Source organism: Drosophila miranda, chromosome 2, assembly GCF_003369915.1.
Source record: "Drosophila miranda strain MSH22 chromosome 2, D.miranda_PacBio2.1, whole genome shotgun sequence".
NCBI lineage: Eukaryota > Metazoa > Arthropoda > Insecta > Diptera > Drosophilidae > Drosophila > Drosophila miranda.
The window spans coordinates 7,706,877-7,724,324 of NC_046675.1; the positions used below are offsets into that span (position 1 = coordinate 7,706,877).

The following is a 17,448-nucleotide window of genomic DNA, read 5'->3' on the forward strand; positions in this document are numbered from 1 at the left end:
TGCACACCTTGCATTTCGGATCGTCATCTTCCTGCAACTCCTGAATCTTGCGGGCCGGTGGCAAACCAATGCCCAGGTTCGAGGAGTCTGGCACGTCCATATTGATGCCGCTATTTTTCGCCACCAGGTCGGCCTTCTTGACGATTTTCTTAATGTTGTCGGACATAATGCAAATCTTTTAAATCTTTTGCAAGTTTTTTTTCGGGAACCAAAACTGAAAACGTTTACGTTCGGAACAACTCCAAAATGAAAATGATTTTAGTAAAGGAAGCTAACAATTTGACAGGAAGCTCGTAGATGACCCAAAACAGTTTTGGGGAATTCAACTTGAAATGTCAGTGTTGAAAAACACCGTCCAAGCAACCAGGGCTTAAATATTTCACACAGCTGTCTTTTCATCAAAGTACGATTCGTTTAATGGAAACGCTGAAATCAGCAGACTTTTAGAAAGGGAAAATTAAAGAATTGAAAAGGATTGACTTAAAGCAATCATACCCTAATGCGTATGTTTTTAGAATGCTATAAGTTAAACAATACATAATAATATGGAGAAACTAGTTCCCTATTGAACATTGAACCATTTTGAGAACTGAGTTCTATAGTCGATATATTCAATGAATTTCCAATGGGTATTCTTTAGAGGCAGCCTCCCATGACCTATAGGAAAGTACCAGTGAATATTGATATCACGTTGGCACACATTAACAAAATAAATGTTTTCCCTCAGTTGTTACGAAATATAGTATAGCATTCCCGTTCTAGAACCGATCGGCTGACATTTTTATAGTTTACAAAACGAATTAAACCAAACTGATCAAAATCGGATTAGCTGCTAACAGAATACAGATAATTCGTGGGTTACACGATAAATATTTTTCCCCACACTGGAACTTTTTTTGATCTTTAAGAATTCCCCGCTCCATTCATATTCGGAAAAATGTACTAAAATTACCCGGGAATAAGGTTTTACCCACATTTTATTCTTTTAATTTGTAGATATTTTTTTAATTTTTATTGAATTTTTTTTGGTTTAAATTTTTTAGTATCAACTCTATACAAAAATTGTTCACTCTTAGCTTAGGCATTTACATAGGTTTCTATCTGTATCCGGGTATGGATATGGGTATCGGGTATGGATATAGGTATTGGTATCGGTATCGGTATAATTTGTTAAATGCTACTTAGGTGCTAGTATTACAACGAAAAAAAGTGTATGAATGTTGTTGTATTGATTTCACTTGTGGAATAGTTGAATGCAAAAGTTAAGAAAACAAAAAAAAAACAAAAATGCTTTATATTCAAGTGAGCATAATGCCAGTCATGAGCAACAGGCCTTGTAAATCGTTAATCAGCTCTTTGTACTATTTTAAATCTGAGAGGCTTGATCATGTTCGCTTCAAGTCTTATTGGTTTTCGGATCCTGTGTCGTTTCATTTGGAATACGGGTTGTTTCACTTACGATTAGCTACATATAGTATACAATAGTTTATTTTTTCATCTTAAGCCTATTCTTAAATTCTTAAATTGTGTGAAAACTATTTACAATCCACTACAATCCTACTATGTATATTCGTAAAAATAATTGACTGTTCTTTCCAGCAATAATGTAGATTCTATTCTCGTTTCATATATAGTACAAATACATACAAAAGTTCTATAAAAAATCCGCATGCGAATACTGGACCGGCAAGTTGTTTATGTGTGTGTGTTTGTGGTGTGTTTTGTTTTTTTTTTTTTTACAACATTACCTAACTTAAAGTTGGAATTCGGATTCGGAATCGGCTGAAAAATGCTTGCAAATGCTGCAAGTTGTCACATTTCGGGTACAAAAGATTAACAAAAGGTGGAAAAGCGAACATAGTGTTCCCATTTCGTTGTCCAAAAATCGTTGTTGTTTTTGTTTTTGTGTGTTGTTGTGTTGCACATTGTCAATAATCTATATTCTATATAATAACTGCGTCAAGTTTCGTTAAGTTTAATGGAGTATGAAATCTTCACGTTTGTCAGGGTGTTTGTGGTCAACGGGGGTCAGGTCAAGGGAGATCAAATTATTCAAAATTGGAAAAAAATTAACATTACAAATAGCTTTATGCATCGTCAGAGGTTCAGGGTCAGGACTAACTACTGAGACTTTCACTTGGTTGAGAGTTTCTTTGTACTGCTCAAGCGTCAAGACTCAAGACAGAGTTGCGATTGGGGCAAAACTTTCGAGCAATCCTTTACAATTATTGGCATAGATTTATTCGAAAATCGACCACAGATTAATAAGGACTACAAAAAGATTCAAAGTAAGCTTAACTGGAGAGAAATGAGATCTCCAAAGTAATAAAATGTATAAATTCTGATTTTCAATCAGTTTAGATGGGTATTGGGCACGGGTACAACTGACAAATGATTACCGAAAATGTTCTTAGGGATACGTTTAAGCGTAGCAAGGGGGCTTCTTTCCTATACTATGTAGCGTGGGCCTAGCACTAAGTGTATGCTGTTTAATTATGCGCGTGTGTGTGGGTGTGCGTGCCACATCCATGGCTACTACTGTGGTGCTGCATGGTATGTGGTTTGTGCAAATCGAAGAGAGCGGGGCGGCTTGGGCTTTGCCCCTTTAAATGATGCGGTTGACCAGCGGCATCTTGCGGCGATTGTATGTGGTCGGCTGTGGCTGCGCCTGTGTCTGCACCAGCTGCTGCACCTTCACCTTCTGGCCATACTGCTGCTCCAGCTCGCCGGCGGGACCGATGGCATAGTTGATGTCCAGACGCGCACGCTTCGCCTGCTGCTGCTGCTGGTGGTGGTAGCCGTTGTGGTTCGCATTCAGATCGGCCGGATTCAGCTCGATGATGTGTGTGCCTTGGCCACTGGCTATGGCGCGGCGCACTGCCTCCTTATCGTCCTCGATGTCGATGGCATCGTACAGTTGTTCGTCGACCTGGAAGATTGGGAATGAAAGCGTTAGCAAAGGGCTGTTCAGAGTGGGGATAACAAGGCTAGATACCTTCTCGTATAGCAACGAAGACTTCTCGACCAGGTGCCTTTCCAAACTCACCTCAATGTCAAAGTCGTTGCTCTTCTGGCCGAGCAGGACGTGGTGAAGGGGCAGGTGATGGCTCGACTGGCTGGCAGCGGAGTGGCTGGCGAGTAGCTCTTCCTCGGCCTCGAATTCGCCCAGCATATCGTCGTCCTCATCCTCGTCCACGACATCTTCGTCCTCCTCAACGAGCATCGCATCCACAAGGGTGTCGTCGAAGTCCTGCTCCTCCAGATCGGAGGACTCTTCGATCTCCGACGTCGAATCGAGCTCCACATCGGAGTCGGCCGATCCGTGCTTCATTTCGCCGCGCTCCAACGACTCCAGGTGCTCCGGATAGACCATGGCGCAGCGTATGGCCTGTGGATCCTTGCGCGACCACTTCTGCACTTCCTCGTCCATCTTGGTGATGCGCTCCGGGTTCATGGCCCAGCGGCAGCCCTTGCGCTGATTGCCATTCGTGGCCGGGCGCTCGATCTTCTCGAAGCACTTGTTCAGCGACAGATTGTGCCGCACGCTGTTCTTCCAGCCACTCGGCGCATTCTCGAAGTACGGAAAGTGCTGGCACAGGAAACTGTAGATCTCCGAGACGGGCAGCGAGCCGGCCCGCGAGTTCTTCAGGGCCAGCGCGATGAGGCAGGAGTATGAGTAGGCCGGCTTGGGGAAGGCGCTGCCCACGACAGGCAGCTTGACCTTCTGCTGCAGCGGCTTGACGAGACCAGCACTGCCGCTGCTGTTGTTGGCGATGTTGACCAGGTTGCTGCCATTGCTGAGCGGCGAGGAGGAGGCCAGCGACGAGCCGGACGATGGCGAGCCCATGCTCTGCATCTGGTGGTGCGGCGAATGGGCCGCCGAGGCGATGCTCTTTGGTGTGGTGCTCCCCTGCTGCAGCAGGCCGCGCTTGGAGGCCTCCTCCCGCTTCAGGACCATGCCGTTGCCCGAACTCGGGGACGAACCGTTGGGGGACTTGGCCGACGACTGGTGCTTCAGCTTCTGGTAGGCGGCGCTGTTGGCGAAGGTTAGGCCCCCGATGCCGGGCGCCAGCTTGATCGTGTTGGTGGAGACGCCTCCGGCGGTGAGCTGGTTGGAGGAGGTCTTTGAGGTCTTGTTGCCGCCCTCCTCAGACGGACTGGACTGCGACTGGGCCCTGCGCAGCTCCGTGCCCAGATCCTTGCGCACTGCATCCACTGCCGAGGAGTTTCGGCGCTGCAGCACCGAGTTGGTGGCCATGGTGGCCGGTGCCGTGCTCCCGGTGCCGGTTACCACCGAAATCTGTTTGGGTATGTGTGCGCTCACTTGCTCCCGGCGCAGCGATCCAGCGCTGACCTTCATCTGGGCCGGCGAGAAGGTCAGATGTGACTTGTGCTGGTCCCGGTCCCCGCATGGCGATGCCGGCACGGCCCGCGACTGTGTGGAAGTGGCTGCCTTGCCCCTGCGCGGCGACCCCAGCATGGAGGAGGCCGAGCAGGCAGCGGAGTTGATCAGCGGCATCACCGAAATGGGGTTCACGCAGGCCCCCAGATCGGCGTAGTAGTCGGTGTTCGACCAGAAGTTGGCCGAGGAGCCCATCCACTTGGCCGTCGGCGAGGCGTGCAGCGTGCTGCTGGCCAGGAAATTGGCGTTGGCGTTGTATGCCACCGGCAGGTTGCTGCCGCTGCTCGTGTTGTTGTTGATGGCCGAAATCGTCTCCAGGGCGTGGTCCAGCGAGGTCAGGTCGCTAGAGGTAGCCAATGTGCTGGCTATCTCCGCCCGGATGTCCACGTCCAGCATGTCCTGCATCGAGTCGGACACGTAAAAGTCCAGCGAAGGGCCAGCCGCATCCTGCAAGGGATAGGTAATGTACATTTGAGTCACGAATCAATCAATCACGAATCTATTTTCCGAATCAATCGAGCAAACAAAACTTTCAGCGAAATTTATCGCGGGAATTTTGGCGCTACCAATGTTGTGCAACGTCTGCAAATGCACTTGCTACAGCAAGGTTGATTAACCAGAAGGTGAGGGCCAATAGAAACAGAGCGGAATCACGACACCTTAAGATACATCTACATCTAATACATCACATTCACTAAAGTTTTCAGATTTACTTTTGAATACACACAAATTGGGGCTCCCGTTTTCACATTCCGCAAGATTTAAACGTTTTCAAAACGAAAACATTTTCGTTGACGAAATGAAAAGTAAACAAACGGGTTTTTATACAACGAAACGACCCTTAATTGCCAAAAAGGAAAAAAATTGATGACTTATTGATGCATTAACATAAACTTGACACCTATATCAGGGTAACTAAACTTTTGCTTTCTTTATAAATAATTTTATTTTAAACCAACCTCAAAACGAAACGTTTTGGCTGAAAACGTAATCCGCAAAAGTAAATGAAAAACGGAGCCTGCCTGATTATATTATATATACTTATATTCATATTCTATCAAATGCAAATCAAAACTAGAGCATATCGTATATTCTCCCACTGCACGCTTTTCCCTGTAAGGTTTCATCAAAGTGTCATACGGCCATAAGAGCAATAGATTCATGGCAGTGGTACGGGGGCGGGTATCTGCTTTTCGCTTACTTTCTGTTTTATGTTTTCTGCCTCGTGCCACAACCTGCCGCAACTTTTTCAAGGCTCTGTGCTATCGCGGCTGTCCCGAATGTTTGCTTTTCGGGTTTTCTTCTTACCAGGAATTGTAATTTTCCCGCCCTTTGGTTTCCTTGGTATCCCCTCCACACCCCCTTCCCACTTATCTCTCGAACATTCCATTACATACACACACACAGACAGGACGCACACATATGTATGTATGGTATGTACAGTATACATTATAATCATGAAATGTGTAACATAAGTCGCATGAATCTGAATCTGAATCTGTGTCTAAATCTGATATGCCCGTGCATATATGTATGCATGTGTTTATGTACATATGTATGTATGTATGTATGTTTGTATGTATGCATCGGATAAGTTTTCATTTTCTATATGTCAGGAGCAGAGTACCCGAAAACCGGTTTTGCGCGCCAAGCAGGCAGGCAGGCAGGCAGGCAGCAAAAAGGCAACAGAGCAAACAGGCAGACAGGGATGAACAGGAAGGAGAGGAGGGACAACGACGACGAAGAACAAGCAGAAGAGGGTCCATATAGCACAAACAACATAAACAACAGCCGATGAAAGATGTGGTGCGATGGATGTGCAACAGCAAGGGGCAGGGACAGGGACAGCAGACCACCAACAAAAATAACTCATGTTGCAACACCAGAACCAGACAACAGCAGCAGCAGCGAAGGGAGTCGGCAAAATGTAAACAATTTCAACAGGCTGCGGCGGCGTACACGAAGGAAGGTGGCAGGCATATAGTGTGAAACGAAAAGTGCCCAAAAAGAGGCACCATATCCGATGGCCATGATTTTTAGTGGCTCGTTAGATGACCCCAACAAGGCAGAGCTAAATATCTGGAAAATTGTGGATGCCACAGAACAACAGATCTCCGACAGCCTTCAATAATCCTTGATCCTTTTTCGATCAACTTTTGGCCACCGATTTCGAGTGTCATCCATGGTCTTGGAGTTTCCACTGTAAACGCACACATAAACACACATTACATGCCCCCACACACACATCCAAACTCGTATGTAATCGTACATATAAGGAGGCGTTCCAGAAGGCCATTCCAGCCAGCGCCAAACCGGATATCAGAAAAAATTGAAAGTTTTATGCAATTTCTGACCAGCATTATAAATTGGGGCCCTGGAGTTGGGGATGTGGCGCCCCAGAGTGACTCAGAATTTGATTTACTCTCAGGGCAGAACATGTTGCCAGCAGCATGTTGCAGCCACACAAGAAGACTCTCTGTTCCCATGCATATTTCTATGTGTGTATGTATACATCAGAATGGGAAAAAGTGAACAAAAAAAAGGGAACTAAAGCCGTACAAAAACAACAACAATTGAAGGGGAGTGAGAGAGACAGAAAGAGAGAGAGAGCGAGAGGGGTGAAAAAAGGGGAAACTTCTCTGTTCTGCCTGGCCTACGCCGCGGCGAAACAGAGAAGCAGAGCGCCAGCAGCGAAAAAGAGAAGCAGACCGAAGTTGCTGAGAGAGCGAGTGAGAGAGCAGAGTTATACAGAAACATAGAACGCCGCACATAACAGAGGCGAAGTTGGGCCAGAGAGCGTGTACAGTAGGCGACAAAACATGGCCATGCGGCGAGTCTGAGAACAGAAAAATGAAAACAGAGACAGCAGCAGCGGCAGCAGCAGAGGCAGAAATCGAGTACTTTTTGCGTTTTACTTTTTCTGTGTTGCCTGCCCCTGCCGCTGCTGTTGTGTGCTGTTGCTGTTTTTGTGGACTTTATTCGGGCGCTGCTTTTGGTGGAAAAAGCGTAGTAGGCAGCAGAAAAATTAGTAGTAGGCGCCTAAGAGCCAGCAGCGAACTTAACAGTTACCGGTTTTCAGGCAGCTGTTAAAAAAGGCGCGCGCGCGCCCTCTGGGGGAGGAGGAGGCGGTGTATGCCAATGTCAAGGTGTCCTTGAGCCGCAGCAGCAGCAGCAGCAGAACTGACCTGACCCCTGAACCCTGTCCCCACAACCAGCCCCTATTTGGACCCCCTCCCAAGGGGAAAATCCTGTGTGTTTATTATGCGGCGACTCCGAAAAATCGATAGAGAAAGAGCATACACAGCACAAAGCAGATTTCGGGGGAGACGCATCTCTGTCTCCATCCATCTCTCCCTCTCTCTCTCTCTCTATCTCTCCGTCTCTCTCTGTTTGGAGAGGGACTCTCTGGAGAGCCCCGCCATGAGACGAGAGTGATAAGTTGCATAATTCAACAGGATATCATAAATTGGCAGAGGCCGCATTTCGCCAGCCTTTATCATCAGAGTGGGAGTTTCCTTCCCAAAAAATAAGGGGAAGACTTCCCCACACCACCCACTGTCTGGCCACCCCCCCCCCTTAATGGTCTGTCTGATGGCCTTTTATATGTAGACAGAAATGGGGGGGGATTGTTAGATGGAAATCCAAGTGCCTTTCAAGTGCATCCTCTCTCATTTCATATTTTCAACGTTTTCCCTTTATTTATCAGTCATTTGACGAAATTGCCTCTATGACGCACTCTCGTGGACCAGATGACGCATCCTGTCGGCGGCAGGTGCTGCCTCCTGATAAGCAGCAGGACCAAGGCTTTTGTGTAAATGCAGCAAAGAAACAGGCAACACGCATAAGACGCAGCCGGACCCCAAGAGAGAGAGAAGACAGCTGGTAATCTCCCAGAGGCAGGCGAACAGAAGTGCAGCAGAGGCAAAGGCAGCTGCCACATCCTCTGTTTGAGCCATTTCTTCATTCAACAATTGATTATAGGCGCTCTCTCTCTCACTCTGTATCTCGGCCAAGACAATAGAAGAGGAAACTAATTGATTTTCTTGGGGATGTGCGTAGAAAAAAAGGTACAAGAAAAACAAAGATCGATATATGAATGTAATAGAAATACTTATATTTAATCCTGAAAGCCAAAACTAGTACATAGCCAATTCCCGCCAGGGATTCTCCCTGTCAAAGTCGTTCAAAGACTTTTCGTTCATATTATATTTCCCCGCTAGAGAGACTGAAACCCATACACATTTTCAATGGGAATACGCTATGAGATATTCCCCAAAAGATAGCCGGAAATACTGAATTCAATGCATCCTTTCTCGCCCCCTATTGCATCTCTATAAAGGATGGATTCACATAAACATTTTCCCCGTAACGTTATCCTTTAACAATGAAATTTGCATTGTATTTTTCGTATAATAATCTTTCCTCATCCTTTTTTTTGTCAATTTGAATTCCTCCTGCGATATACCGAATCGAATTCACATTTCATGCCTAAATCCTCTAATATTGATATCTATTTGGCAATATTTCTCTAACCCTTTGCCCTTCCCCTGCCCTCTGACACCACTAATTGAGCACTACATCCCACAGATAGGACGACAGATGATCATCATCCGAAAAAGTATTCGGATGTCTGGGCCAGGACCCCAATGATGAAATGATTAAGGGTTTCGATTAAGGCGGTTCGCTCTCTTTCCGTCAGTTTTCCCCCTTGTACTTTGTACCCTCTACTCTTCCCTTCCCTTCCCTTCCCAGCCGTTGTGTATATTTCTGCATGTGTGTGCGCTGCTTGTATCTGTGTGTGATAACCTTTCGGTGTGCCCTCTGCTGTACGTTCCCATTGGCACAGGCAGCTGCAACAACTCAGCTCTCAGCAGCTCAGGGGTTGCTCTCTCTGTCGCTCTGGTCTCCGGTCTCCGGACTCTGTCTGTTGCTTGTACTCTTCTTACACCACTCCCTTCCCCCTTGCTGTTTCTCTGTTGTTGCAAGTTGCGACGAGAATTGCGCCTGCACTTTTGCAAACGGAAAGCGAACACTTCCTGGCTCTCTAATTAGTTTACTGTTCTTCCGCTGCTGCCACTTTTCACACCTCCCCCACACACACACACACACAGGGGGAGGGAATGAATGCGGGGGGCAGGATGCTACACAATTTTTAATAGCTTCAGAGTCCAATAAATCACCAGTCAGCAGATGAGGCGCCCAGCAGCGGCAGACTATGCCGTATATCAAAATCCAATAACCAAAGAATATTCTCCTCCCCTTCACCTCCTTCGCCTCCTTTTTTTTTATGCATTTTTCTTTTTTGTTTAAAACTTGAAAAAATGTTCCGAAATAAAAATGCATCGAACAGGCGTGCAAAAGTGCACAGAAAGGATAAGGAAATACGATATTGGCCCCACTTCTTGGAGCTAAGAGAGGACTGGAGAGGCCTGTTGATTGGCCTACTCCCTACGGCTGCCGCCTCCTTTGCTCCTTCGGTCTCTTGCTGCACTTATTGCTCCCTTTTTTTGGCAGCAGCAGCAGCTGCCCGCCCATTGACCTTTTTATGCTGTGCAACGAAGCAAGGCAGCAGCAGTGCCAAGGAGCGGCAGCAAAAGGCAATTTCGGACATGTCGGAGGGAGCATGTCCATGCACGCACAGAGAGGAGGGGAGGGGGAACATTTTCGGTTCGCCAGGATTCGATATTTTCCCCCATTGTACATGGAATATTTTCCAATGTTTTTCTTTCCTTTCTTTCTGCTGCTGCTGCTGCATGCCTCTGGCTGTAGTTCCATCTGCCATCATTTCTTTCCCGCTTTCACCTTAAAATCTCCCGTAATGACGGGAATGACACACAAAGAAGGAAACACAAGGGAAACCAAAGAAGGAAAGAAGAGACCCAGGTAGGCGGACATCTTCCTTGGGCTTATGAGCGCCCGTTTGTAAATTACTTTATGGTGCAATAAAATTCGCTCTCCACAATCCAGGGCCCAGGGCCTGTCCCCTGTAGCCTGTAACAATACCAATCCAAAGGCAACGACATTTACCCGAATATGTCCTTAGGCAAACATCACATGTCGCACAAATCGTCTTTAAATCTGCCCCTTAGTGCGAAATTTTGCAGCTTCCTTGGGTTATTTTCATTCATTAAGTCCAGCCATCGGGAGATATCTTATCCTCATCGGGATCTGGTTCAAGCAAATTAACATTCCCCGAAAAAGTTGAAATTTATTTCGTGGAAGTTTTAACATTTTTCCGCATTTAAAGATGAGATGATTGTAGTTTGTTGGCCTTGTTTTTTGAAGCAAGTCAAATGGTCAACAAAAACGCTTTTTGCACTAGACCTTGACCTTGATTGAACCATAAGTCGAACCACTATTATCCAAAGAAAACGTTCGACTTACAGAGTGGGATGTAATGTGCTCCCTAAAAAATGTTTAGAAAATTACACTTTCAGACTTTCGAGATATTTTTGTTTCTTTGCGCCATTACAAGAGTGGATTCTAATTTAAATAAACTTAAAGAAAAATATGGGAAATTTTTGTGAAATCTTCAAGAAATTTAATTTAGGAAGATATAGAGATGGAATTGCTCCCTAAAGAATCTATTCCATCTTTTTATTTTTGGCTTTAATCGGTTTGATTTTGTTCTCAATTTCGACTTTAGGTATCGGCCACAGCCAGGGGTCCCACGGCTAAAAGAACTGCCACAATTTTCGCCCCAAATGGTTATTTCTCTTCATAATTCAAGCGCCATTTGTTTTCTATGCCAAACTTTTCTCAACAATAACTTGCAGTTTCCACATCTGTATCTTTGCGAGTGTGTGTGTGTGTATGTGGGGGGCCGTGAGAAAATCTATGCGGCATACAGCTGGGCGCTCATATTCGGCAGCCCGACGACAGGCCGGCCTGCCTGCATATAGGCTGTTCTGTTCTGCTCTGCTCTGCATTTTGGGGTAGGTGTTAGGGGGGCGTGTCGCAGCCCCCCACCCACACTGTCTCGGCGAAGTCGGCGCACATGAAAAGCACGTTGAACTTTGAAGTTCTGCTGCCGCCGGTTTGGTTTTGCTTTGTCAGCGCATTGATGTTTGTTTCTCTTTCTTTGAGCCATGTTGCGGCAACAAAGGTTGCAGGAACATGCTAATTCTCTGGTAGCCAGAGAGAGAAAGACAGAGGGAGAGAGCGAGTGAGCTTTTGATGTGCGAATGTTGACTGTTGCTTTCGGTTCCCAGTCTTGCTCCCACACACACGCATACGTATACACACCCACACACACACGAAAATCAGATAAAAACATTCGTTGGGTTTCATTTCGTTTGCTTTTCTTTGTTCCCCTACGGAGACAAAGACGGAGATATTCGCACACACTTGTGGCTGTGTCGCCGCCCCCTGAGTGTGCGTATCCCTTTGCATGTGTGGAGTTTTGCATGCTGCATTGAACAGGCGCCCATGATCGGGCAACCAGGCGCCGCTCCTGCACTTCCAACAGAGCCCCACTTTGCAGGAGGTCAGGCCAGTCCGAATCCCCAGCCGAAGCTCCATCTGTGTCTCTTGTTACCGAACTCGCTGCCGCTTGGCTAAAACAAAACTCGGTTCGAGGTTGAATGCTTGGCCTTCAAAAAGTTGAAAACGCAAAAGCAGAAGAGACCCCAAAAGACAGAAAAACAGAAGAAACCCAACGAACCAGCGGCTCAACAAACACATACATAAGTACACTCCTATGAACACATGTCGGCTTATCTGTGTGTGTGTGTGTGTGTGCATGGCAATAAATAAATAAACTTAAATAATTGCGCATGACTTACATATGTATAACAAATGGAAGACTTGTGCTGCTGTTTCTGCTGCTGCTGGGATCCGCAGAAGACAGCGGAATTAGGCTGGGAACACCGGCACCGCACCCCCTCCATCCGATTCCCACTTTTGTTGTGCAATGTCGTTTTATTTTAGTACAAACAACAGTAACAGGGGCAACAACAGCAGCAGCGGCGCTAGCAGTGGCCAAGCTAACAGAGCTCCCACTGTTAACAAGAGTCTCCACCTAGCCAAGTCCCTCACCAACACCCAGATGTAAAAGTAAGAGCCAACACACAACAGTTTATAATCACATGAAACCCCCCCTCCCCCACTTCCACTCCACCATTGCAAATCAGAAGAGGAAGTAGCAGGACACTTGAATAGAATTCCATAATTTTGCTGTGCTGTTCCGGTGTGGGCCCCCTCCCCTCACACTGTCGCCCGATCATTAATCATCAGTTCAGTTCAGTTCAATGAGCGCCTTCAGAGGCAGTTTAAAAGCTTAACGATCAAAAGTAAACACATATACGCACTCACACATAACAACTACTGCGAGCGAATTCAAATTCAAAATTATACGTTAAATGCGGCGAAGGCGAATGTAAAATCAACAACAAAGCTTGGCAGATGAGAGCGGGCGAATTAAAGCACGAGCAAAGAGCAAGAGAGTGAGAGTGAGTGAGATGTGTGGAACCCAGCAAACTGTTCTTGGGGCGATATAAAGAGAGAGAGAGAGAGAGAGAGAGAGCACGAGTGGTGGGTTTCCAGGAGGGGGAAGTGTCAAGTGGCGGAAATACTAGGAAAAAAAAACTGCACAGAGCTCGCTGCTTTGTCGACGACAAAACCGAACGTTAAATTTGAAAATAAGCGATAAAGGCCAGAGTCGGTGTGCGAATGTGTGTGAGGTCTCGTGCGCCTGTGTTAGTGTGATTTTGCGAGAGTACCCGGCCGGCAAAATATGCAAAAACGTTAAGCTGTTGCCGCAGCCACCCCCCCCTCGACACTTACCGCGTATTTGTTGAAGAAACCATCGTGTATGCCGCTCGAATAGTCCTCTATCTCGAACATTTTTGGTTCTGCGGGTTTCTTCTGTGGTGTGTGGGAGATTCTACCAATTGCCGAATTACTGCTGCATACGCTTTGTTTTGATCAGTTCCTCCTCTTCACGTTCCGTTCCCCGTTGTTTCTCTCTTCTTTCGTCGTGGGATTAACCGTTGCACGGATCGAGTGTAAGGGGGGGAAATAATAACCGTTGGTTTATCCCGCCGCTCTCCACCGTCTCTCAATATTGGCCAAGCCAAATGCAATTGCTCTACGATTCTATTTGACTCTTATTTATTATCATTTTGAGTTATCAATCGCGCACAGTTTATTTATTATTTAGTCAATAATCACTTTCAAGCCATACACAGCGAAAAGCAACCAACCGACGAACCGCGCAGAATGTTTATGTCGATACGGATATTTTTTTATACGGAAATATCAACGGAAATTTCGGAAATTCACAAGAAAAAGCGACGTGAAGGTACGTTGTTTACCGGTCCGAGCGTAAAAATTGGATTCCTTGTTTTCGGAATTTCGGCGCGCTCCGGTAAATTCGAAATATACGATATCTTGACACAGAGACCGCGCTGCTCGAAAGTTGAAACACGAATGAGACATGTTCAACAGCAAAGCAGCTATGTTAAGCCTTAGTATAGGCCTTTGTATACCCTATTCTGTTAACTTTATATGAAACTATAAATATTGATATGAAGATAATAGACCTTTTCTCAAATTGACATTTTTTAGACATATTGATGAGTGATTTGTATATATATCTCGATCCTGATACCCATTCTTGGTCTCTGCAAGAAGACAATAAGCTTTAAAATATCGTTGAAATATTGAAAATAAAACTAATAAATATTGAATAATATTAAAATATATTGAAAATAAATTGTTTTTGCCTGGGATGACAAACATATTCTTAATTCTATAACATTCATTTCCCCCAGGGTATGTGTGCATGGAATGGGACTCATTGTTGTCAACCGGTTATGACGACTAATTCTTGGTTATTCTTTCTTCCGTCAAATATTCCCAGCTATATAGATCTCTCAGTTTTGCCCAGATAATTTTATATGATTGCTGAATCAATTTTGATCAGGATTAACTATTTTTAAGTACTTGCATTTTTTTTATTTTGACAAAAACACGATTTCAACAAAAATGTTCAATGTCGCAGACTGTGACGTCAATGTTGCTGGTATTTGCAGACTCATTTGTTGTCAACCAGGGCATGGGCGCTTGTATACCCTATTTCGTTAATATTATATTAAGATGCTGTTTTCCAAGCTGCTTTCATATGTAATTAATAAAGGCCTTGTTTTAGATTGCATTTTTTTGGTCTATTCATGCATTTGATTAGGTTCTTGTATATAAATCCTGATCCCTATACCAATTCTTGGTCTCTGTAAGAAGACCACTAATTGCTAAATATCGTTTAAAACAGAGACTGACTAGTTTCTGCATTAATTAGAGCATAGGATGACATATATTTCCGCAATTCTATATCATCCATTTCCCCCAGGGTATGTGTGCATGGAATTAGCAACATGTTTGTGTATGGAATGAGACTCATTGTTGCAATAGCGAAACTGCGGCGAATCGGGTATTGCCTATACTTCAAGCTATATAGATGCCCACTTAGCTTTATCCCATAGATAAATGCATTTTCTACATGATTGCATCTTTTAATTACCTTAATATATTTTATTTTGACTAAAATACGGTTTTCAAGGAAATGTTGCCGCAACAGTGTGTATGGAATGGGACTCATTGTTGCCAAAGCGAACTGCGGCGAACTCAAATTCGATTCAAAAAACGACCAATTCTTTGTTCCGTTGAATAATACTATCTATATGGAACATTTAGCCATGCCCACTCAATTTTATACGACTGATGAATCAATTCTATACATGATTGGCCTATTCGAAATACTTGCATTTATTGGATTTCTATATAAAATTGAAAATGAAATTAATAGATGACAAAAATACCATTTAGCACTAAAAAACACCACACCACAGCACCGAAATATACGGTCTCATTTTAAAAATATACCGTGTGGTGCGCGCCAAATCTAACTTTTTTGAATGTGAGCGACAAGGATTTAAATGTTGTCAACCGGTCCATTACCGATTCAACAAATACGATTCCCTCAATTTTGTTCTTCCGTCGAATATTCCCAGCTATATCGAACATCGAAAAACCGAACTTAGCCCACTTAAGCCCCCTTTAATTAAATTGTTTAACTACTTGAGGTAAACGGCGGAAAATGTTAACGACTGTAAATTCTGCTTGTTGATCCATGCCATCTTTCCTCTGAACTTAAAAAAAACCACGATATCTTTCACCTGAACTGCGCTAAAATGATTAAATTTTCGGTGGAAAATTAAAAAATACCCGCTTGACTTATAATAGGTTAAGAGGATAGTCGTTTATATTGCTCAATTTAGAGATTCCGTTGAACAATTCTGGCTAACTAAAACCTTTAGATCTGCCCACATAATTTTAGGCCATTGATGAATAAATTTTCTACAAGATTGGTTAGATCTTAATCTTTGCTTTTATTATTTTTTGACTAAAGCATTGTCTAAGCAAAATAGTGCAACAAAAAACAGTCGCAATGTTGGTGGTATTTGAAGACCTGATGCGTGTATAGGATTTGTATACCCTATTTCGTTAATTTAATATGAAGATCCTGCCTTCCGAGCTGTTTTTAAAACGTAATTAATAAAGAAATTTTCTCAAATTGATATGTTTTAGATATATTCATGCATATTATTACTATCTTGTATTTATATACATATATCCTTATACCTATTATTAGTCTTTGTAGAGAGACGCTGAGCTGCAAAATATCGTTGAAATAGGTTTAAACCAGGGATTAAATTGTTTTTGCATTAATTGGAGCCTGGGCTGATAAACATAAAAAAAAAATCACAAACAATAAAAATCTGAAATAATCATTATTCAATCAAAATCAAGAATAATAATTCTAATAATAATTATACAATAAAAATCAAAAATAATAATTATATAATAAATGTTTTGATAAAAAAATAATAATTATTCAATAAAAAACAATAATAATAGTTATACAATAAAAATCAGAATTAATCATTATTCAATCAAAATCCAAAAATTTTTTGAGTTTTATTAAGGTATGAAGATAAAACGTAATTAATAAAGACCTTTTCTCAAATTGATATGTTTTACAAATATTCATGAATATGATTGGTGTCTTGCATATAATCTCGATCCTGATACCTATTCTTGGTCTCTGTAAGAAGGCAAAAAACTGCAACATATCGTTGTGATATTTAAAACAGACTCTAAATTGTTTTTGCCTTTGGAGCCTGGGATAACAAAAACTTTGTCAATTCTATAACTACCAACAGCCATATATGTATGTAGATGTTAGGTTAGGTTAGGTTGAGGCGGCTGCCGGGCTCGCTCGGAACCCGTCACACTTAGGCCGGTTTCGGCCCGTTGTGATACCGCATAGGATCATTTCCTTCCCGCGTTGTGAGACTTCCTGTCAGCAATTATCCCATCCATTATCCATGCTCTCACAAAGTTCGCTATCCTCCTGGGACATAGTTTGGACATCTCTGAGATGTTGTGTAGAAAGGCTGAGCCCAGGTGCTGTAGCCTTCTTCTGCTGAGAGCTGGGCAGGAGCAGAACAGATGTTCCACTGTCTCCTCCTCTTCCTCGTCTCTACAGCTGCGTTATGTGGGGCCCCCAGCCTGTTAGCGTGGGTGCCTATTAGCCAGTGTCCCGTGAGGGAACGTGTGACTACGCTGCACCTTTTCCTGCTTAACTTGAGGAGCTCGGAGGTGCGCTTCATGTCCATGGTCGGCCATGTTTGCCGAGTTGTGCGACATCGTGGCACTGTTTGCCACATATCGTTTTTTAGTCGCTTGTATTGCTCCCTTATAATGAGCTTACAGGTGGCCATTGGCATACAGATATCCTCCTTGTCTTGGAGAAGGGGGATTGTAGTGCCAGATCTGGCCAGCTCGTCCGCTATACAGTTGCCCTCGATGTCCCGGTGGCCCGGGACCCAAATCAGGCTAATAGCAAATTGCTTAGCCATCTCGTGCAGAGATTTGCGGCAGTCTGCCACGGTGGCCGAGTTAGAGGAAATCGCGCTTAGCGATTTAATCGCAGCCTGGCTGTCGCTATAAATGTTTAGCTTGGTTGCCGTGACGGCAGCCGCTTG

The 17,448-nt window shown here is 44.2% G+C and overlaps 1 protein-coding gene across 2 annotated transcripts; it reads right to left on the minus strand.

Moving 5' to 3' along the window:
- Positions 1 to 1,364: 1,364 nt before the first annotated feature.
- LOC108156144 lies at positions 1,365 to 13,844 on the minus strand. 2 transcript variants are annotated; one of them, XM_017287458.2, is made up of 3 exons: positions 13,187 to 13,844; positions 3,047 to 4,849; positions 1,365 to 2,929 (listed from the first exon to the last, which is right to left on the minus strand). In XM_017287458.2, exons 1-3 carry the CDS (start codon positions 13,244 to 13,246, stop codon positions 2,606 to 2,608), a joined length of 2,187 nt encoding a protein of 728 aa, XP_017142947.2. In that variant the 5' UTR covers positions 13,247 to 13,844; the 3' UTR covers positions 1,365 to 2,605. The 2 variants fall into 2 exon arrangements, with proteins under 2 accessions (XP_017142947.2, XP_033244968.1); XM_033389077.1 differs by having other exon boundaries at positions 2,996 to 4,849.
- Positions 13,845 to 17,448: the final 3,604 nt, after the last annotated feature.